Source organism: Vipera berus (assembly GCF_964194415.1).
Source record: "Vipera berus genome assembly, chromosome: 6".
NCBI lineage: Eukaryota > Metazoa > Chordata > Lepidosauria > Squamata > Viperidae > Vipera > Vipera berus.
In genome coordinates, this window is record NC_138208.1 from 69342543 (window position 1) to 69360687 (window position 18145).

General features: G+C 39.0%; 1 protein-coding gene across 1 annotated transcript in view; it reads right to left on the reverse strand.

The window, feature by feature from the left end:
• TXNRD1 (thioredoxin reductase 1) overlaps positions 1-13974 on the reverse strand; it is a 33321-nt gene extending 19347 nt beyond the window's left edge. The window contains exons 1-5 of the mRNA XM_081331071.1: positions 13825-13974; positions 7263-7382; positions 1676-1748; positions 894-1013; positions 178-323 (exon numbers count right to left, since the gene is read on the reverse strand). Of these exons, the coding sequence (XP_081187197.1) occupies positions 178-323; positions 894-1013; positions 1676-1748; positions 7263-7382; positions 13825-13893 (528 nt within the window). The 5' untranslated portion in view covers positions 13894-13974. The remainder of the gene's footprint in view (positions 1-177; positions 324-893; positions 1014-1675; positions 1749-7262; positions 7383-13824) is intronic.
• Between the last annotated feature and the right edge of the window lie 4171 nt (positions 13975-18145).

An 18145-nucleotide genomic window follows, 5' to 3' on the forward strand; every position in this document is an offset into this window, starting at 1 on the left:
TTCAAAAAATGGAGAAGAATCCATGGTATCAGACAAGCATGACTTATTTGGAAGAACAGTAGGGCCTTGTCATTTAACAGACATGCTCCATACCAACTTCCTACACAAGTAAAAGAAACATAAGAGATCCAATGGAAAACAAGTGATATAACAAAGTATTCAAAAGGTATTTAGTACCTTAATTGTGTGTGGTCCAATGAACTCTCCATAAGCATTTTCATATGTGACTTTATTCTCTCGTAGGGACACTCTATATCCCCAATTCAGAGAGCCAATATAATTCTGAACAGCTTCTGTCAAAGAGCTCCAGGTGTGCTTTATGGCTAAGGATCAAAGAAAAAAAAGAAAGAATCTAGCATTCATCTATGTCTTTAATTTTAACTAAGGCTTCATTACATAGCTACATATACACATGATTTTGATTGTGCCTTCCTTTCTGAAAATTATATTAAATTATCCTGGGTTTATTAAGTTTTGCTGACATGGAACAAAGAATAATAAATATAGTCAGAAATGTGCAAGTAGTGCAGCATCTTCCTCTTAAGCCGTTCAAGATTTTATTTCATGCTTGCTTCAAATAAATTATTAGAGAGTGTCTTATCAGTTTTCAGGACATTTGTGAAGGCTCTGCACTGAGCTCTATGCTTCAAGCATATTGGAGAATTGCTTTTATATACCCCAGTTTGGAGGTAGCATTCAGACCTATGGTATTAAATCTCTAAACTAAACACAACCACACCATTTATTCAACCACGCCTTCTTCCTGCACTTCAACATAACATAAAAATATATCTTTATCCCACTATGCATCCCACCCACTGCCTTTCTATTCCCATGTCATTTTCCCCAAATAATAGTGTAACATTCACAGAAATGGAATTTTATATCCTTACGTTTGTCACCAAGTTGCCATCCAAATGCAGGTGCATCTTTTATGGCTTGCCCAAGCAAAGCTGTCTGATGCATCAGCTTTTTAGGGATGCAGCCTACATTTACACAAGTTCCTCCAAGACCTGTAAAAGTAAGCATAGCAGAATCATCCAGGATCATCATACAGAAAACAGGGAAACAATTAACTGGCAACTTTGTTGGTGGGAATCTCCAATGGCCAAGCAGTTGTGGAAGGCCTTTCAGCCCCTTTGTATGAAAGCCAAGCAGAATTCTGAGAGCCAGTGTGGCACAATGGTTAAGGGGTTGGGCTGGGAGCAGGGAAACCCTAGTTCTAATCCCTGTTTAGCCAAGGAAGTTCATTTGAACCAGACACCGTCTCTCAATCCATCCCACCTCACAGGATTATTACTGTGGGAAGAAATAGGAGGAGGCATTACAGTATGTATGCTGCCTTGAGCTTCTCCACAAAGATCAGATATGAATCTAATAAAATAAATTCTGAAGAATGTAGCTGGTTTCACATATTGCATTAATCCAGAGCTTACAAGGTCTGTTGAATAAATAGCAATTTGCTGAATTCATGCAACATGCTATTAAGTATAAATCATAGTTTACAAACTACAAAACCAAGCAAAGTAAATGGTGGATTAGTGTAATGTATGAGCACAGCCCAATGTGGTATTTCTTCATACCTTATTTCCGTAATGTGAAGATGAAACATAAGCATAAGCAAAACCAAAACTGGGGTATTTCTTTGTACTAAGATTGAGAACCACTAACTTACCCCAAGTTGTTCCTAAAGGAGTAGGGACAACAAAATCCAGGACCAATACATTCTTGCCAAGTATGGCTGCTTCCTAAAAATCAATAAAGAGAAAAATGTGAAGTGGCTATACGACTGCCCTCCATTCCTGTTTTTTTTTTAATTTTTTTTCCTACCTCCTCCAACAGATTTATATTTGATGTTCATAAATGTTCATAAACATGTTCACACACCATTTCCTCAGCTTTTCCTGATGGGTTATTTTTTTAACAAAATATATCTACAAATCTCCAGATTATCTCAAATCTGTTGATACCTCTCATGCATAGAGGATATTGTCCTTTGGGAAAATGAGTGTCAAGTTTCCGACCTATGGGCTTTTCAAGTGACTCTGAGGCATTGTTTACCTTAAAAGTCCTTTATTAGCCTAATACACCGGCAAATGCTTGCTTGAAAGAAGCTGGAATCTGAAATTTCTGCGCCTTGCACAATATATTAAAACACAATTCTCCACCTTTCTAATTTTGTCATTAATCATATTCTCCAATTAATTTAAAGAATCAGTTTCCCTTCCGTTAGAAGGGGTGTCAAACTCAATTTCATTGAGGGCCGCATCAGCATTGCGGTTGCCCTCAGGGGGCCGAGTGGGTATGGCCAGGGTGGGTGTGGCCTACTGGGTGGGCATGGCTAGAGTGCGTATGGCCTACTGGGTGGGTGTGGCCAGCTATATATCGTTCGCATCAAGGGTGCCTATGGGGGCCTGGGCAGGAGTGGGACAGATCTGAGGGTCTCTGGCAGAAGGAGGGTCTCTGGGCCAGGGCCAAGGCAGCGGGGGCCATTCCCTCACTGTTTCCAGGATGGCTTCGCGGGCCACATGAAACCACTTCGCGGGCCAGATCCGGCCCCCGGGCCTTGTGTTTGACATGTCTGCGGTTAGAAGAACTGCCAAACCTTATCTTCTTTATAGACACAAATGGCCTTGAAAGTGCAATCCTACTCATTCCCCCCTCCTAACCTTAAACTAAAACAATACCCATCTTAAAGCAATACACAAGTTTAACATATGAAATAGCTACTTCTTCATCTCATGTCAAGTAATAACATTCGATGTTAGCAGTGTTGACAATGAGTTTATTGATGTGTGTCTAACTGATTTGTAGAACTGTTAAATTTCCCTCATGTATTTAACAAAAGGGTATATTTGTAACTCAAAGATGAACTGTGGAGTTCTTGGTACTCCCCTAAGCTTGGTTGTTTGCTCATAGAGATTTCATTACCCCAGTAGGTATCATCCAAGCCTTATCTATCTTCCCCTATAACTGTGATGGCGAACCTTTTACACACCAAGTGCCCCAAAACCACCCCACCCCATCCGCCCCCACCCACTCTGCTCTTCCCCCCCCCCACGCAGCGCTGGCTGGGAACTACAGAGCTCTGACTTGGGAAAGCTGTTTGAAATATATACTGTATGCTCCTGATCCACACTGGTAACCATTATTACAAGGATTTGTTTAAATGTTACATGACTCAGATCATCACAATAAGCCAATGTTCTCCCTAATTAAAGTTACCTTTAAACTATCTTATTAAAATATACTTTTGAGCCAAAACAGGCCCATCAGTTTGACTTGATCGGATGTCTTCTAGCACTGTGAGGTTCTAACAATTCCTCCTTTCCATGTTCTCTTTCAGTGAAAAGACAAGATGCATAGCATTTACTTGAGAAAGGCAATTGTTGATCATTGTGGTAGCAAAGAAATTGGGGGGAAATGAATCTAACAACTCAGTAGTAATTAAATGTCAAGCAATAATTTGGCTGCCTAAATTGCCACAATTCTATCAAAGGATGAGAAGAAATTTCCACTATCTAGATCACATGCTATGTAAAACGACAATGCTCCAAAGCACTGTTTAAAATGAGCTTCAGGGCTTTTTTTGTCATAGAACGCCCAGAACTGAGTTCCCACACCTTTTTTGGATGAAACCTTGTAGAGTAGGCAAGGCGGGTTGTATGACATGTGTGAATTCTGGCTTTTTTTTTTTTTACAAAAAAAGCACTAATGAGCTTTATTATGAGACATAAAGGGACTCCTTTGATACCTGAGGTATTTGACAGGTGACCTCAGTCTTTGCCCTCACCTGCAAATTGAGATGAATCATTACATATAAACCCACCTAGCAATGGTGAATATGCTAATCCCAAATGGCCTACCACAACTTAGAAGAACAAACTGCTCATTAGTCAGTGTTTCTTCTCATTCCTTTTTAAAGGTCAGTTCTTAAAGAAACCATGTTTGGAAAGAAATGAAGCTGCTGATCCTTGGTTTGGACAATGCTCCTAACACTTCCTATATTTCTCTTTGTTACATTTCTATCCCATCTTTTCTACAGCAGTCAAGGCTACATGCACAATACTCCTTCCAATTTTTCTTACATCCTATGAAGGAGGTTGGGTTGATAAATTGTGACTAGCCTGAAGTCAGAGAATGAACCTCTGGAGGTGAGACATATGATTTGGTCTTCCAGGCTCCAGTCCAATACCTGAATTACTAACACCTCCTCAGCTTGTTTGCAATAAAAACACATCTTAACAGACAGGGATCATAAAGATTTTAAACAGACAACTGATATGGGTCCTCAGTTCACATTGGGAGTAATACCTGACCATCACACCACAATTATTGGAAAAGAAATATATTAAATATACTCATTTCCCACCTAACAAGTGTAATATTTAATTGGGCTTCAATAAGTACCAAAGGTACTTGATCGGATTAGGGATTATTTAAAAGCCTAATATTTCTCACTTCTAAGAATTGTTCCATCATCTATTGGCATCTACCAGGCAGATGTTCCAGAACCAACATTGTCTAGACCTCCAGGAGTAAATCATGTGCATCTAATAAAAGTCATAAGCACACTTTAATGACAACACATGCATCATGAAGTCATCAGACAAATCATACAAGTATATAATTTGAGTCCATCACATCATGAAGTGAAATACAAGTTCATCATGTGCATTACCCTTTTTCCATTTGTGCATATCTATCTTGCACCAAGTAGCTAGGTAGGCTATTATTTTAGTTTGCCACTAGGTTACATCCCTTCAAAGTAAGTTAGCTTCATGGAAAATTGAAAAGTTGACCAATGATTCCTACTCATCCTACGCAGCTCACAACACAGTTGCTGCCATGTGCATAAATATGGGTAGACTGATGAGAGCAATTAATGCAGCATTTTGCCAAAGGACTCTTGAAACTTAGATCTCAGTTTCTGTTCAGTTTGTAAACAAAACTACATTCACTGACAAATGAATGATCTTTCTAAATTACTATGGAACTAACAAAGCCACGAGATATATTTTATGTTATACAACAATTTAAAAAGGGACAATTAGTTTTAGTAGGAAGCTCATCAAGCTGATCTCTGTTAGCTCAGCCCAAACTGGCAGATATGGTAACTCAGCAGTTTGATGTTGCAGTCTCCCTTTGAAAATCAACCCATCCCTTCTTTGGAACTAAAATGTGGCCTAGGTATCCTAGAAAATCCAGAGAGACAAAAATGCTTCCCACTAACTTTTGCTTTACATAACGTTTGTCTGTTGGCAGAAAATCTGTCCAGTTTGGTTATTTACAAGATAACTGCTAGATACATGGGAAACCCAAAAGCAAATACTACCTCCTGTATTTTCGAGGTACCTGGGGTCACAATTAACTCAACAAGAAACTAAAAAAAGCTATCATAACACCTGTATTTCCAGAATCCCCATCCTTCCTGCTTAACTATCACAAATGTTTATTCTTCTGATGGCTCTCCTATTTTAGAAGTAGTTCTGCTGTTATAACCTATCCGGTTATTCCTTGAAAATCGAACTAGCTTCAGATTCAGAGGCAGAAGCAGGTATCCTGGCAGATTCAGAAGGATTACTATCTTGCCAGCAAATATATTTGTTATATACTTTAAAAGTGCTGAAGGAGCTCTATTTGAAACATGATTCTGTATTATTTTTATGTTGGGGACAAAGCCACTACAGTAAAATATCTGTAGGACTGGCTTAGAATGTATGTTATCACTACAAGTGTTATGCTAGCGATGATAAAGAGTTATAACCATGACTATATAAAATGTAAAGACTTTTTTAGACAATTTACGAAGGAAGTACGGTTCTAGCTTTTTTTTTTAGTCTATTCAAGCTTGGAAAATGGCAAAACCATGATTTAGTCATGGACTACTCAGTCTAACTATGAATGGTTGAAGGATCAAGTTCTGATTTCTTTAATTAGCACTGAAAAGATTTCCTGCCTAAAATCCTGAGGCACTTTCTACAAGCAATACTAAAATAGATGGTCCAACTCAATATATGTTAACTTACCATATTATTATAATATAATGCTATGGTTTTATGTTAAGTTTGAATTGCTCTTCTAGCTGATGGAGGATTTAAAGATGAACAAACTTCAGGAAGAGAGTTTCACATTCTAATAGTGGGTTAAATAGATTGTTTTCTCCAGCAAACCAAAATACACCCAAACCCCAATGAAATACACAAGATATTATAATTAATCAACCAGACTAATCTTTCAAGATATCAACCACAACTCTAGAAGAGCATAAACCTCATCTGGACCACCAAGACCCATAAGTCCATTTTAATTACTATTGGGAAGAAAAATGTAAATGGAGCAAGAAAGTTTCTTCTAAGAAATTAAATTGTTCTAAGAATCAAAGATAATATAGCTGCTGAACTATATAACAAGGGCTGTTGGTATATTTCAATTTCTAATTTTATTCTCTCCCACTTCAGATATTTACTGCTGGCAACCATGTTTCCAATGGCAGCTGGATACATATTTTATTTTAAAATATAAATATGACACTTAAGATGAAAAGGGAATTCAAATTTTTTATCCTTCAAAACTATTAACACTAACATCTCATACTTTATTCCCACCAAAAGAATTGGAAATATGGTTACACATTTCCCCACGAAGGTAAAATAGGCAGTTAATTATTTTTCATTTATTTTGAACAGATTCTCAAACAAGATGGTTTATTAATTAAATGTTTCAAATAATTCTCTTTAGATCAGTTTTTTCAGTCTTTTGCCCTCCAGTTGCTGAAGATTATGCTGAGAGTCATTTCTAAAATATCTGGAAGGCTACCTTAATATATCAACTCAAGTTATCAGGAGATATGACTAGATTTCAGTCCAATGTAATTCTGGTCTTTTGTTAGGTTTATATCATTTTTTTAAAGGGATTCTCAAAGTATTTGAGAAATACTCTTTGACATGGATCTATAGGGAATAGTTTGAAGTTTTCCATAGGGCTGTATAGCAACATCGCCTGCCACACTGATTATATAGCACAGTTCTCCAATTTGCAGATGTGCTGCGATTAAAATTACTGACTTTCTTACTACGGCTAACATAGATAGCAGGAAGCCGGTTAGGAAAGCTGTATGAAATATAAAATGTATTCTGCATTCCACAAACCAATCGGTAGCTTATAAACAGGAAGCTCATTTCCTAGACTCTGCCAAAACATACTGGAACAAATTCTAGCTATTAGAATATTTTTTGTGACTCTAGCTTGGCTGATCTTACCTTTGAAGCTGCCAGTCCCCCAGAACCTCCTCCAATGACAATCAGATCATAGTCATATGAAGCCTGTTTCATTTGCCTGTGCCCTTCAAGTAGCTTAAGAAAAGCTCCTTCACGGTGTGCCTGAGCAGAGAAAATATAGAAAATGATCAATATCCAAAAGCAGTACTAAAACTCAAAGGTGAAGTGGAAATATTATTACTTTGTGATAAGAAATCCGGGGGGAGGGAGGGTAAACTAAGAGGTGGGGAGTAATTTGGATGCTACTGGGAAAAGATAATTAAACTACTTGGCTTAATGCAATCAAATGCAGTCAACCCTGAACAACTGGCAGTGTTTAATTCCATCTTTATCTGAACTACTGTGAGACACAATGTGAAAACTTGTCTATCAGCCTGCTTTCCATATATCTGCAAGGTAGGCATACCATTCCAGCCTACATCAGCATTCCTTAAATGCTCCAAAATCAATGGATTGGGGACTACATGCTTTAGTTATATGAACACTGTTTTTTTCATAAAACATAGAAGAATGGAATGGAATTGAATGGAAAGGAATGGAATGGAACAGAACAGAACAGGGTTGGAAGGGACCTTAAAATTCTTCTAGTCCAACCTTATGCTTGAGCAGGAGACCCTATACCAGGGGTCTTCAAACTTGGCCCTTTTATGACTTGTGGACTTCAACTCCAAGAATTCCTCAGCCAGGCATGCTGGCTGAGGAATTCTGGGAGTTGAAGTCCATAAGTCATAAAAGGGCCAAGTTTGAAGACCCCTGCTCTGTACCATTCTGGACAAATGGCTGTCCAATCTCTTTTTCAAAACCTCCAGTGATGTAATAACTTCCAGAGGCAAGCTGTTCCAATGGTTAATTGTTCGCATTGTCAGGAAATTTCTCCTTATTTCTAGATTGGATCTCTGTTTAATGACTTTCCACCCATTACTTCTTGTCCTGCCCACTCAGGTGTTTTGGAGAATAGGTCAAACCCCTCTTTTCTGTGATAGCCCCTCAGTACTGAAATACAGCTGTGATTTCACTCGCACTCTTCATTAGAATAAACATACCTAGTTCCCTCAATTGTTCATTATATAGTTTAGCCCAGGGCTCTTCAAACTTGGTCCTTTCATGACTTGTGGACTTCAACTCCCAGAATTCTTCAGCCAGGCATGTTGGCTGAGGAATTCTGGGAGTTGAAGTCCACAAGTCATAAAAGGACCAAGTTTGAAGACCCCTTGTTTATTTGTTTTAGTCATCTTTAACTTATGGTGCCTTTATTTCTGCAAACAAAAATATTTCAGTTAATACAAATTCCATAAACTTTGAATAACAATAAAACTGCATTTTGTAGCTTGAACATATATTCAGCAATGCATCTTTAAATAATGCTGTTTTCTCATTTTGTTCTTGAATGATACGCTATACTCAGAAACCTTGTCATTTGCCTAGAAATAATCTCTTACATAGGTGAGAGCTAAAATGAAATTGACCCCATTGTACTGCATAACAGGAGAAGCCTCTAAAAAACAAACTCCAGTAAAGGATATCTCTGGGAAGGAAGCAACTTAAACTTCCAAAACTTCCACTAGAAGTTTTCCAAAACTTCCACTGGGAATGCAACTATGCTTTACCAGGATCACTTATAAAATAAAAGGTTTATGGGCAGCTACTCTGTTTAGAATCTTGTTTTAACAAAACTTCAGATATATTATTTTACTGTTCCACACTGTTCAAAGAGAAAGGAAGCTAGGAAGAGTGATTTCAATCAAGTACATGCCCTTCCTCCCCAAGGTTTAATCAATATTTTCCTTTCAGCCTCTACTTCTTTCTTCTGATAATCTGCAGCCTCTTTAAATGGAAAGATAGATGCACCTGCATCTAATAAGGCTGTGATTCTGGTCTACAATTTCCTTTGCAAAAACACAGCAAACAGCACAGAGAATGGGTTATTAAGTGATAAATCTTAAACGTAATTCACTCACTGACTCATTGCATCCATAAACAAAGTGGGATTGTATCACAAGAATATCTAGGCATCCTAAATAATTACCAAGCTTGAATATCTAGTTTATTAGAGTAGGAATTATAGTCTGAGATGTATTCCCTGCATTTTCCAATAGCTGCAGGCACTTGGTCAGAAATGGTGTAAAAATTACTTCCATAATGTTAATTCTTTGAGATGCACATGAAGACTTAATATGCTTCTCCTAGAAGTCATTGGATTAATATGAAAGGAAGCCGACATAGATGCAAGTTGTTTAGTAGAGAGAGGTAATGTTTATGGGGGGAAAAAGACTTAACTGACTGGTAAAAGAGATAGTTTGGTATAGTTTTAAGGAACAATTCATATAAAAATATTCTACAAAAGCAGAAATATTTGCTCATGCTTCAAAACCTGATTAACTCAAGGTGCTGTGTTAAATCAGAAAAGAATTTGGCTTTTAATCCATGTAGATAAATTAGCTGCCATTCTTCATTTTAAAAATTATCTTTCAATTTTCTAAATATCCTTTTGGACAGATAGTCTTTTTTCCACTAATTCCCACAACCCCCAAGATTAAATCAGCAATTACACTTATAAGGTCAGGAATGTAGCTACATGTTGACATATCGCCCTTTGAGGTAGATATTTTTATGGGGTTTTTTTATATTCTTGTTTTTATTGCATTGTCGGCCAACCAGAATTGGTTGGGTAGTGAGATGGGCAGCATATAAATTTAAAAAAAAATTCGGTATAACTCTGTATCCTGAGCACAGTATGTATACATCTTAATTGGTAGGATATGGGTAAGAGACTGTTGTCTTCCAAAATTATAGGTCCTTGTTTATGCAGAATAATGAGAGCACGCTTAGAGCAAAACTGGGCAAAGCTGACTGATACACCCCTTACTTCAATTATCTTATGAAAAAGCATTACACAAATGTTTCAATAGACCAAAGTTATGATAAGCAGCGGAAATCAGTATCTATAAGCATATCTTATAACAGTAACATATGGAACTTTGGAAAGCAAGAGGATAAAGTAGTACAGAACATGAATGAGTAAACAAAATGGGAAGGAGCCTTGGTGGAGCAGTGGGCTAATGCCTCCTTAAGTAACACCAGCTGCCTGCAATTAGTGCAGGTTCGAGTCCCACCAGGCTCAAGGTTGACTCAGCCTTCCATCCTTCTGAGGTAGGTAAAATGAGGACCCAGTTTGTTGGGGGCAATTAAGCTGACTTTGTAATAATGCCGCTTGGGGGGGCCGAAAGCCCTAATAAGCAGGCATATACATAGAATGAAGGCTACTGCTAAGCTTGTAAGCCACCCTGAGTCTTCGGAGAAGGGTAGGATATAAATGGAATTTTTAAAAAAAGGCTGTGTGTCTACAAAAGTAAGATGACAGGAAAGCATAGATCTAAATTGGCCTGACTATGCAGAAGTGAATTATTTTTTTTATTTTATTTAATTATAAATGGTTTAATTATAAATGGAATGGCTACAGTATATGTCAGAAAGTAGGAATTTAGTAGCATGGACTTTGCTAGGAATTTATCTGAAATTATGAACCCATAGGTGGATAATAGTTGCATGTTGTGTTTCAGTGAAAATGAGACAACCAGCGATAAATTCTGGGGGGAAACTGTACAAAATTCTAAACACATACAATGCAGGGCAAACAATTATTTCTTTGGGAGCATGACTAGATGGATGAGAATGGGATTGGTAGCAAGGGAATTAATATATAGGTAGTCCTCAACTTTACGATCATTAGTGAACCCAGAATTATGGTGGCAAGTCATGCTGGTCATTAAGCAGGTCACCCACCACATGACCAAGTCTAAAAAAAGACCTTCTTTTGCAGCAGTGAATCACCACTATAATGTTTTTTGCCAAAAGGGTAAGAAAATGCTGTTTTCTGCCAAACAAAGATCTAAATTGTGGTCACACGTCTTCAGGATGCAATAAACACTCATAAAAGCGGGCCAGTTGCTGAATTCCCAAAATACAATCACATGATTGTGAGGGAGGGGTGGCCATTAGAACCTTAAGTCATAAGTAGCCCTGGAGAGGTGCATTGTAACTTTGAATAGTTGCTAAGCAACCAATTGTAAGTCAAGGACTACTTGTATACTTTTAAAAAAGGACAGATGAAATAATTAGATACATCAAGTGATGCCAGATACAGAATCTGGAAAGATCCTTTTCTGGCTGTGTCAAAAGTAGTTCCACAAAAGAAAAAGAAAAAGATAAAAGACTAACAAAAAGAATAAAAGAACGATTGTGAGAAAAGTATAAGATATGTATGAGAAGATATGGAGTCATTTCCTAACATTCTGAATGGAAGGTAAACATCAACATTAGGATTCAGGGAAAAATAATGAAACCAAATAAAAATTATCAAAATGTTGAATGGTTTAAGTGGACAAGCATTGAAGTTTGGACATGGTTTGCTTACAGAGTGGCCGTTTAATCCATACATGATTGGAAAAATGCTGTTACTGCTTTCCTATAAAAAAAGGAAAAGGTAGCAAGAGTGAATGCTAACAATGGTTTATTACTTGTGCCCCAAAAGGGCTTTGGCAGGACTGTGATTGTGACTGTAGGGTACAAAAGATTATGACAATTTGCAAAATTTGGAGAATACAGTGTGACATTATGCCAGAGAGATCTGGGGATTTCAAGAGATCACTGTGAAAAGTATGAATGTGAGAAAATATTCCACAATATAAAGAAACCATATGATAAATGAAATGAGTCTGACAGAATATTATGCACAAACATGGAATCAAGGTTGGCTGTTGAATGGAATACAGGTGGCATACAATGGGAATAAGGCATGAGTGAGAATAAACAAGCTGTTTTACAATCGATTGGTACTGAGCAGAGAAACTGAAGCTCAAATACTTTGCCCACCAAATTAGAAGAGAGGACTCAGTGGAAAAGGCCTTGATATTGGGAAAGACTGAAAGGAAAAGGAAAACGGGACGGCAAAGGATGAGATGGCTAGATAATGTCACTGAGGCAACAAACAATTTGGGCAAACTCTGGAAGACAGGAGAGAACAGGGGGTCCTGGTGTGCTATGGTCCATGGGGTCGTGAAGAATCAGACATGACTTAGCAACTGATCAACAACAAAAGGGAGTAAGGCCAGGATGGTTCTTTAATGCATTTGTGGATAACTGTATAATGGATGCTTTCAGTGATGTTAGAAATCCCATGGGATTGGAGATCTGAAGGTATATGTTCTGCACTTTTGAATGTAGATGATGCCAGGGTATTGGCTAAGAAGCCTAATGATTTGCAGTGAATGTTAGATTGATTCTATGATGCCCTAAGGAAAATGTACCTGACATTCAATATACCAAAGATCAAGGCAGTCGTGTTTGCTGCGTAAAGGCAATGAACAATTATAAGGTATACATAAATATGCTCCCCCAATATAAAAAAAAGGTAAAGGTTCCCCCGCACATGCGTGCTAGTCGTTTCCGACTCTAGGGGCCGGTGCTCATCTCTGTTTCAAAGCCGAAGAGCCAGCGATTGTCCAAGGACGTCTCCGTGGTCATGTGGCCGGCATGACTAGACGCCAAAGGCGCACGGAACGCTGTTACCTTCCCACCGTAGTGGTCCCTATTTTTCTACTTGCATTTTTACGTGCTTTTGAACTGCTAGGTTGGCAGAAGCTGGGATGAGTGACAGGCACTCCGTGTCCTTCCCCCAATATACACAGACACAAATACAAGTCAATTTATAGACCAAGTAGATGAATTTTGTAGTTTAGCACTATTTTTATTCAGACACAAAATGGAATGGGAAATTTTAAGATATGCAAATAGTGTTAAAAGAAATCAGAGGTAGAGTAGCAGCTTTTTGGAGTAACACATTATTAAAAGTTTTGTGCAAAAGAATTAACGGACCCAAGTTTGACATCGGGATCCAAAATAAGGACAGAGTAATATTAGAACATCCTAACCAATTATGTGTAAGGCAACCTTTAGCTCCTTCAAAATCTCAAACAGCCCAGTATTCTTGCACATCCTCCTGCAACTCTAATTACTACCTGTTTCCCTCTTTACTATGCCTTCAGCTCTACCAGATGTTAGGCATACGGATGGCTGTGCCATCAACAACCAAGTTACTTTATGAAAGCCTGTACATTTTTTTTTCCAAAATGCCTGCAGTTTCTACAGTATCAAGCATCCAAAGATCTGAGACCCTGGATTCTGATTACAACCTCAGCTGGAAGGTGAGAGAGCAGATCACGCAAACTAGATTGGCAGGAGGATGAAAACCACATTTCACTCAAGTCCAGTCAGAAGTCCCATGGAGTTCAATGGGACTCGTACCCTCAAGGAAAAGCGGAAGAAAACGACGCTGAAATTAGAGGGGGTTACTTGAGAGTTATTTCGGCTAGGATGCACGCAGCTGCTCATCCCCCCTTCCCCATCCGATCATTTTATTTCAACATCTCTAACTAGCGTGCTACAAAACGGGAGTTGTCGCCCCAGATATCTGGAAAACTCAAGGTTCAGAGGGGAGAGCCAACCCGCACTGCACACCAACCACGGGCAGACATTGGTTCCCTACCTTCACAGTCTGGTAGTAGCCTCCTACATAGTGTTGTCGGGCAAACACGGCAGGCAAGGAAGGCTCCATCGTAAGTTCAAAGAGCGCGTTTCTCAGTTGATGCCCATGCTCTGCAACACAAAACAGGCGAGAGAGGAAGAAACGCTCCGGCTCGGAGCTCCGCCTTTTATGGATTGACGGTAGAGGCCCGCCGGGAGGAGGCGGGGCTCTGGCCGCCCCACCTTTCCCTCTTGCGCCGGCCGCGATTCTTGGCAAGTTGCTCCAAGTAGCCGTGAGTCACTCGCCAGTAAGCATGACTTGCTGGTTTTTGTTTCCCCTTGCTCCTCGTCACAAACCTGACATCCCGACTTTAGATTTCGGGACTGTACGTTGTGCTTCGGGGCAATTCCAGAAGCCCCAGCATGTACGCGTCATCCTAGAGCACAAGGGTCTCCAACCTCGGCAACTTTTAAGACTTGTGGACTTCAACTCCCAGAATTCCCCAGCCAGTGCTGGCTAGGGAATTCTGGGAGTTGAAGTCCACAAGTCTTAAAATTGCCGAGGTTGGAGACCTCCGCTATAGCAGAAATTTCCAAGCGGAGCTGGTCCGCGATTCTACACGTCCACCGCCCGTTCAGAAGCGGTAGCCGTTTGAGTTCAAGAAGGCTTTGCTCGTTCATTCCAAGCAAATGGGTACAGAACTGCAGCCTTAGTACAGCATACAGGGGGCTAAGCCTGGTTTGGAATGCAAATCCCATACTCCCCAGCCAGTAGTTTCAGAGTTATGGGAAATGGATTCTAATAGTTCTATCCGGTCCTCAATTGGCCAAAGCTGGAATGTGCAGTTTGGCACTGGCATAAAAAAGGCATGCTTTTATAAATTCTCTTGAGAATTTGGGATGTTAATCTTTTTGGACAGAGCTGAAGTCTGGCATTTTTCCTCCTAAGTAAATACTGTGACATCAGAATGTTTTCCCACTAGAAGAGCAGAGGCTGTGTTCATTGGACACTAAGTCAAATGATGCGTGTGTTCAGCTTAGAACAAGGGTAGGCAACCTTGGCTCTTTTATGACTCATGGACTTCAACTCCCAGAATTCCTGAGCCAGCCATGCTGAGGGAAAACAGAGAGGATTCCAAGCTGAGCCATGGTGGCTCAGGAATTCTGGGAGTTGAAGTCCATGAGTCATAAAAGAGCCAAGGTTGCCTACCCCTGGCTTAGAATGATGCATATGTTCATGTCACATGTCAAGCTGTGGTTTAGCATGAGCCGCAGTTGGCTGAGTTAATATGCCACGTTAAGCTTCTGACCAACAACTGGATACACAAAACACTATGAACCAAAATTAACCAAAGTATGCTATCAGAGAAAATAACAGACAGTAAAATTTGTAGAAAAATATTATTTATATAGAAGTGTTTTTTTAATACTAACAGTTTTACTGAAGCACACATTTTCTGAACTAAAGCCTGCCTCTTCACATACATCCCAGTGGGTAATCACAGGTCTGCATACACAAACAGGATAAAGAAAGAACAAGACCAAAAAGATGCAAATTGTGAGAAGTTGACAGAGAGCTAACATATATACAGGCAGGCATACTGGCATCAGAATAATTGGCAATAAAGCAATGGCTGTGATCAAACAGTGTGGTTTGCTGTGGGTAAATAACTATTGCAAATTGTCCATGCAGCCCTTCCAATTGATGCACAGGAGGCTGAGGGGGGGGGAATGTCCAAATACATTATCCTGGGTGCAAAGATGAACAGCAGTATAAAATGCATTAAAGGGATATATACCTTGAAATATTCTAGTTAGCATTATGGAATAATCATGAACACCAGATAGGCCTTTGGGACATTGGGCCATGGTGGAAGCTGCAATCAGACTGTTAAAGCCCAGCCCCTAATTACGTTTGTCAGTCAGAAAATTGTCACTAACATCTTAACTTTTTACACGTACACACACCAACACACACACACAAACCAACATGGATACCTCCACATCTGATGGTGTACCACAGGTGATAGAAGAAGGATGCTTGTTGATGAATGTATATTTATTCTTCTCTTTAATTAAAAAAGTATGTAAAAGAAAATTAAATAGGAAACTTCTATCATATTTTTCATTTTCTAAGAATGTTTCCAGGTCCAACAGCCATTTATAGAAAGCAAATATACTGGGTGGTACGATCCAGCCAGACAAAGGGACAAAAGTAAGGTTGGGTTGGATTACAGAATAGGGTGGATCACAGAAGTGTCAGGAAGCAATTCTTACCAGCTGGCTTCTGGTGAATGGATTGTTTGTGACTGCCTATCCCCCAGTACAGGATGTGATGAACAGAAAATCTTTCCTCCTTGGCACCATTTTTGGGGGAAAACTCAAGATCTCAAGCTATGAATGAGGTCCTGTTATTCCAAAAATTACGGTACTTTTCCTTGCTACAGGGGGTGTTCCTCGTGTGGCTTAATCTCAGTTTAATCTGCTGGATATGTATGTACACATCAAATGAAGAAAAAGTATTGTATTTGCTGGTATTCTTCATCTGAGTTATTGTTTACAAAATTCTTTTCTACAACTGAAACCTTTATATGATGTCCACAACTTAATATAAACCAATTTCATCTACAAAGTGATTTTTAACTTCAAATTGCTAAAAGGAAGTTTAATGTCAACTGATGGTGGCCAGGGTCAGGAGATGGGAAATATCTAAAGCTTCACATTAGGTAAACAGTTTTACAACTGACAAATATTTGTAGCACTCAATGAACTTGTTTTAATTAAGCATTTTCTGCCCCCTTCCTGAAATTGCAGAACAGAGGGAAACGCAAAGGAACATAATGCACTGCACTGTATGAAGGTTTTTAATCATGTTATTCTGTTTTGAACTGATATTCTCTTTTGAACTGGGCCAGCTTTGCCGGCAGGTGCATGAAAAAGCTAGGTAAACCACACATTTCTAAAAGCCATCCCTTAACATATGGAATAATATAATTTTTCCCATATCTCAATATAATTCCTTTAGCCACACCCACATCCACCCCTCCACAACACAGCCACAATTCCTGATAAAGTCAGATTCCAAAGCCTTAGTATATAATTCCACATCATAATGACATCTTTAACATTTAAAATTGACTCAATCTATTTATATACATTAAACTACCATTTCAAAAAATAGCATAAATAGTATAAGATTCTCTTATTTGATGGAATCTACGACAGAAGTAAAACTCACAACATATTTCTGTCAAAAACTAAAGAATTTTATTAAAGTGGACATGTGTGGGATATTTCTGGGTTTAAATATATTAAAATGGTTTCAAACAGATTTGAGATTAATTCAAATTGCAGTTAGAGCATATTGAACTGCCTAATTAATGTACCTGCATAGATGGACATTAGGGGTTTTTTTGTGAAAATTTAAATGGAGGGTTCACTGATTATGTGATATCATCATGTGATCATCTGGTATCTTTTTGGAATGGTATTTTAATAGATAGGTACATATATACTAATAAAGGAGAATATTTGTAGCTCAGGGATGACATGAGGGGGGTCATTGGTGAACTTGGTTGCTTCCTTGCAATGCATTTCATTAATCCAATCTAGGAAACATCATCAATGCTAGTCACTAGCACTGATGAGGTTACCTAGTTTGGGTAATGAAACATCTGCAAGAAAACAAGCAAGCTCAGAGAGCACAAAGGACCCCATAGACAGACAGACAGATGTGAGAGAGAGAGAGAGAGAGAGAGAGAGAGAGAGAGAGAGAGAGAGAGAGAGAGAGAGAGAGAGAGAAAGAAAGAGAGAGAGAGAGAAAGAAAGAAAGAAAGAAAGAAAGAGAGAGAGAGAGAGAGAGAGAGAGAGAGAGAGAAAGAAAGAAAGAAAGAAAGAAAGAAAGAAAGAAAGAAAGAAAGAAAGAAAGAAAGAGAAAGAAAGAAAGAAAGAGAGTGAGCGAGCCAGATCTTCCGTGCCTTTCAAAAGGCTAAGAGGGTTGAGGCCATTCAAATCTTCATGGGGACGCCATGTAAGGCAGGTACTGCCACTGAGAAGAAACCACTCCAGGGTCCAACTAGGATGATATAAGGCATCCAGAGCATACCCTCTATACTAGATCTGGAAGGCCAAACAAAAACAATGGGAGACATATGGTCCCACAAAAAGCCTTGCCCTATGCCACGAGACCTTTGAAAGTAATAACCAGCACCTTGAATGGCACCTGGAGACCTTCTAAAAGCCAGTGCCATTCACACAGCAGTGGTGTTTTGGGAGCATAATGAGAAATACCAAAAACTCACTGTGTTACTGTATTTTGGACCAGCTGCAGCTTCCAAGGGTTT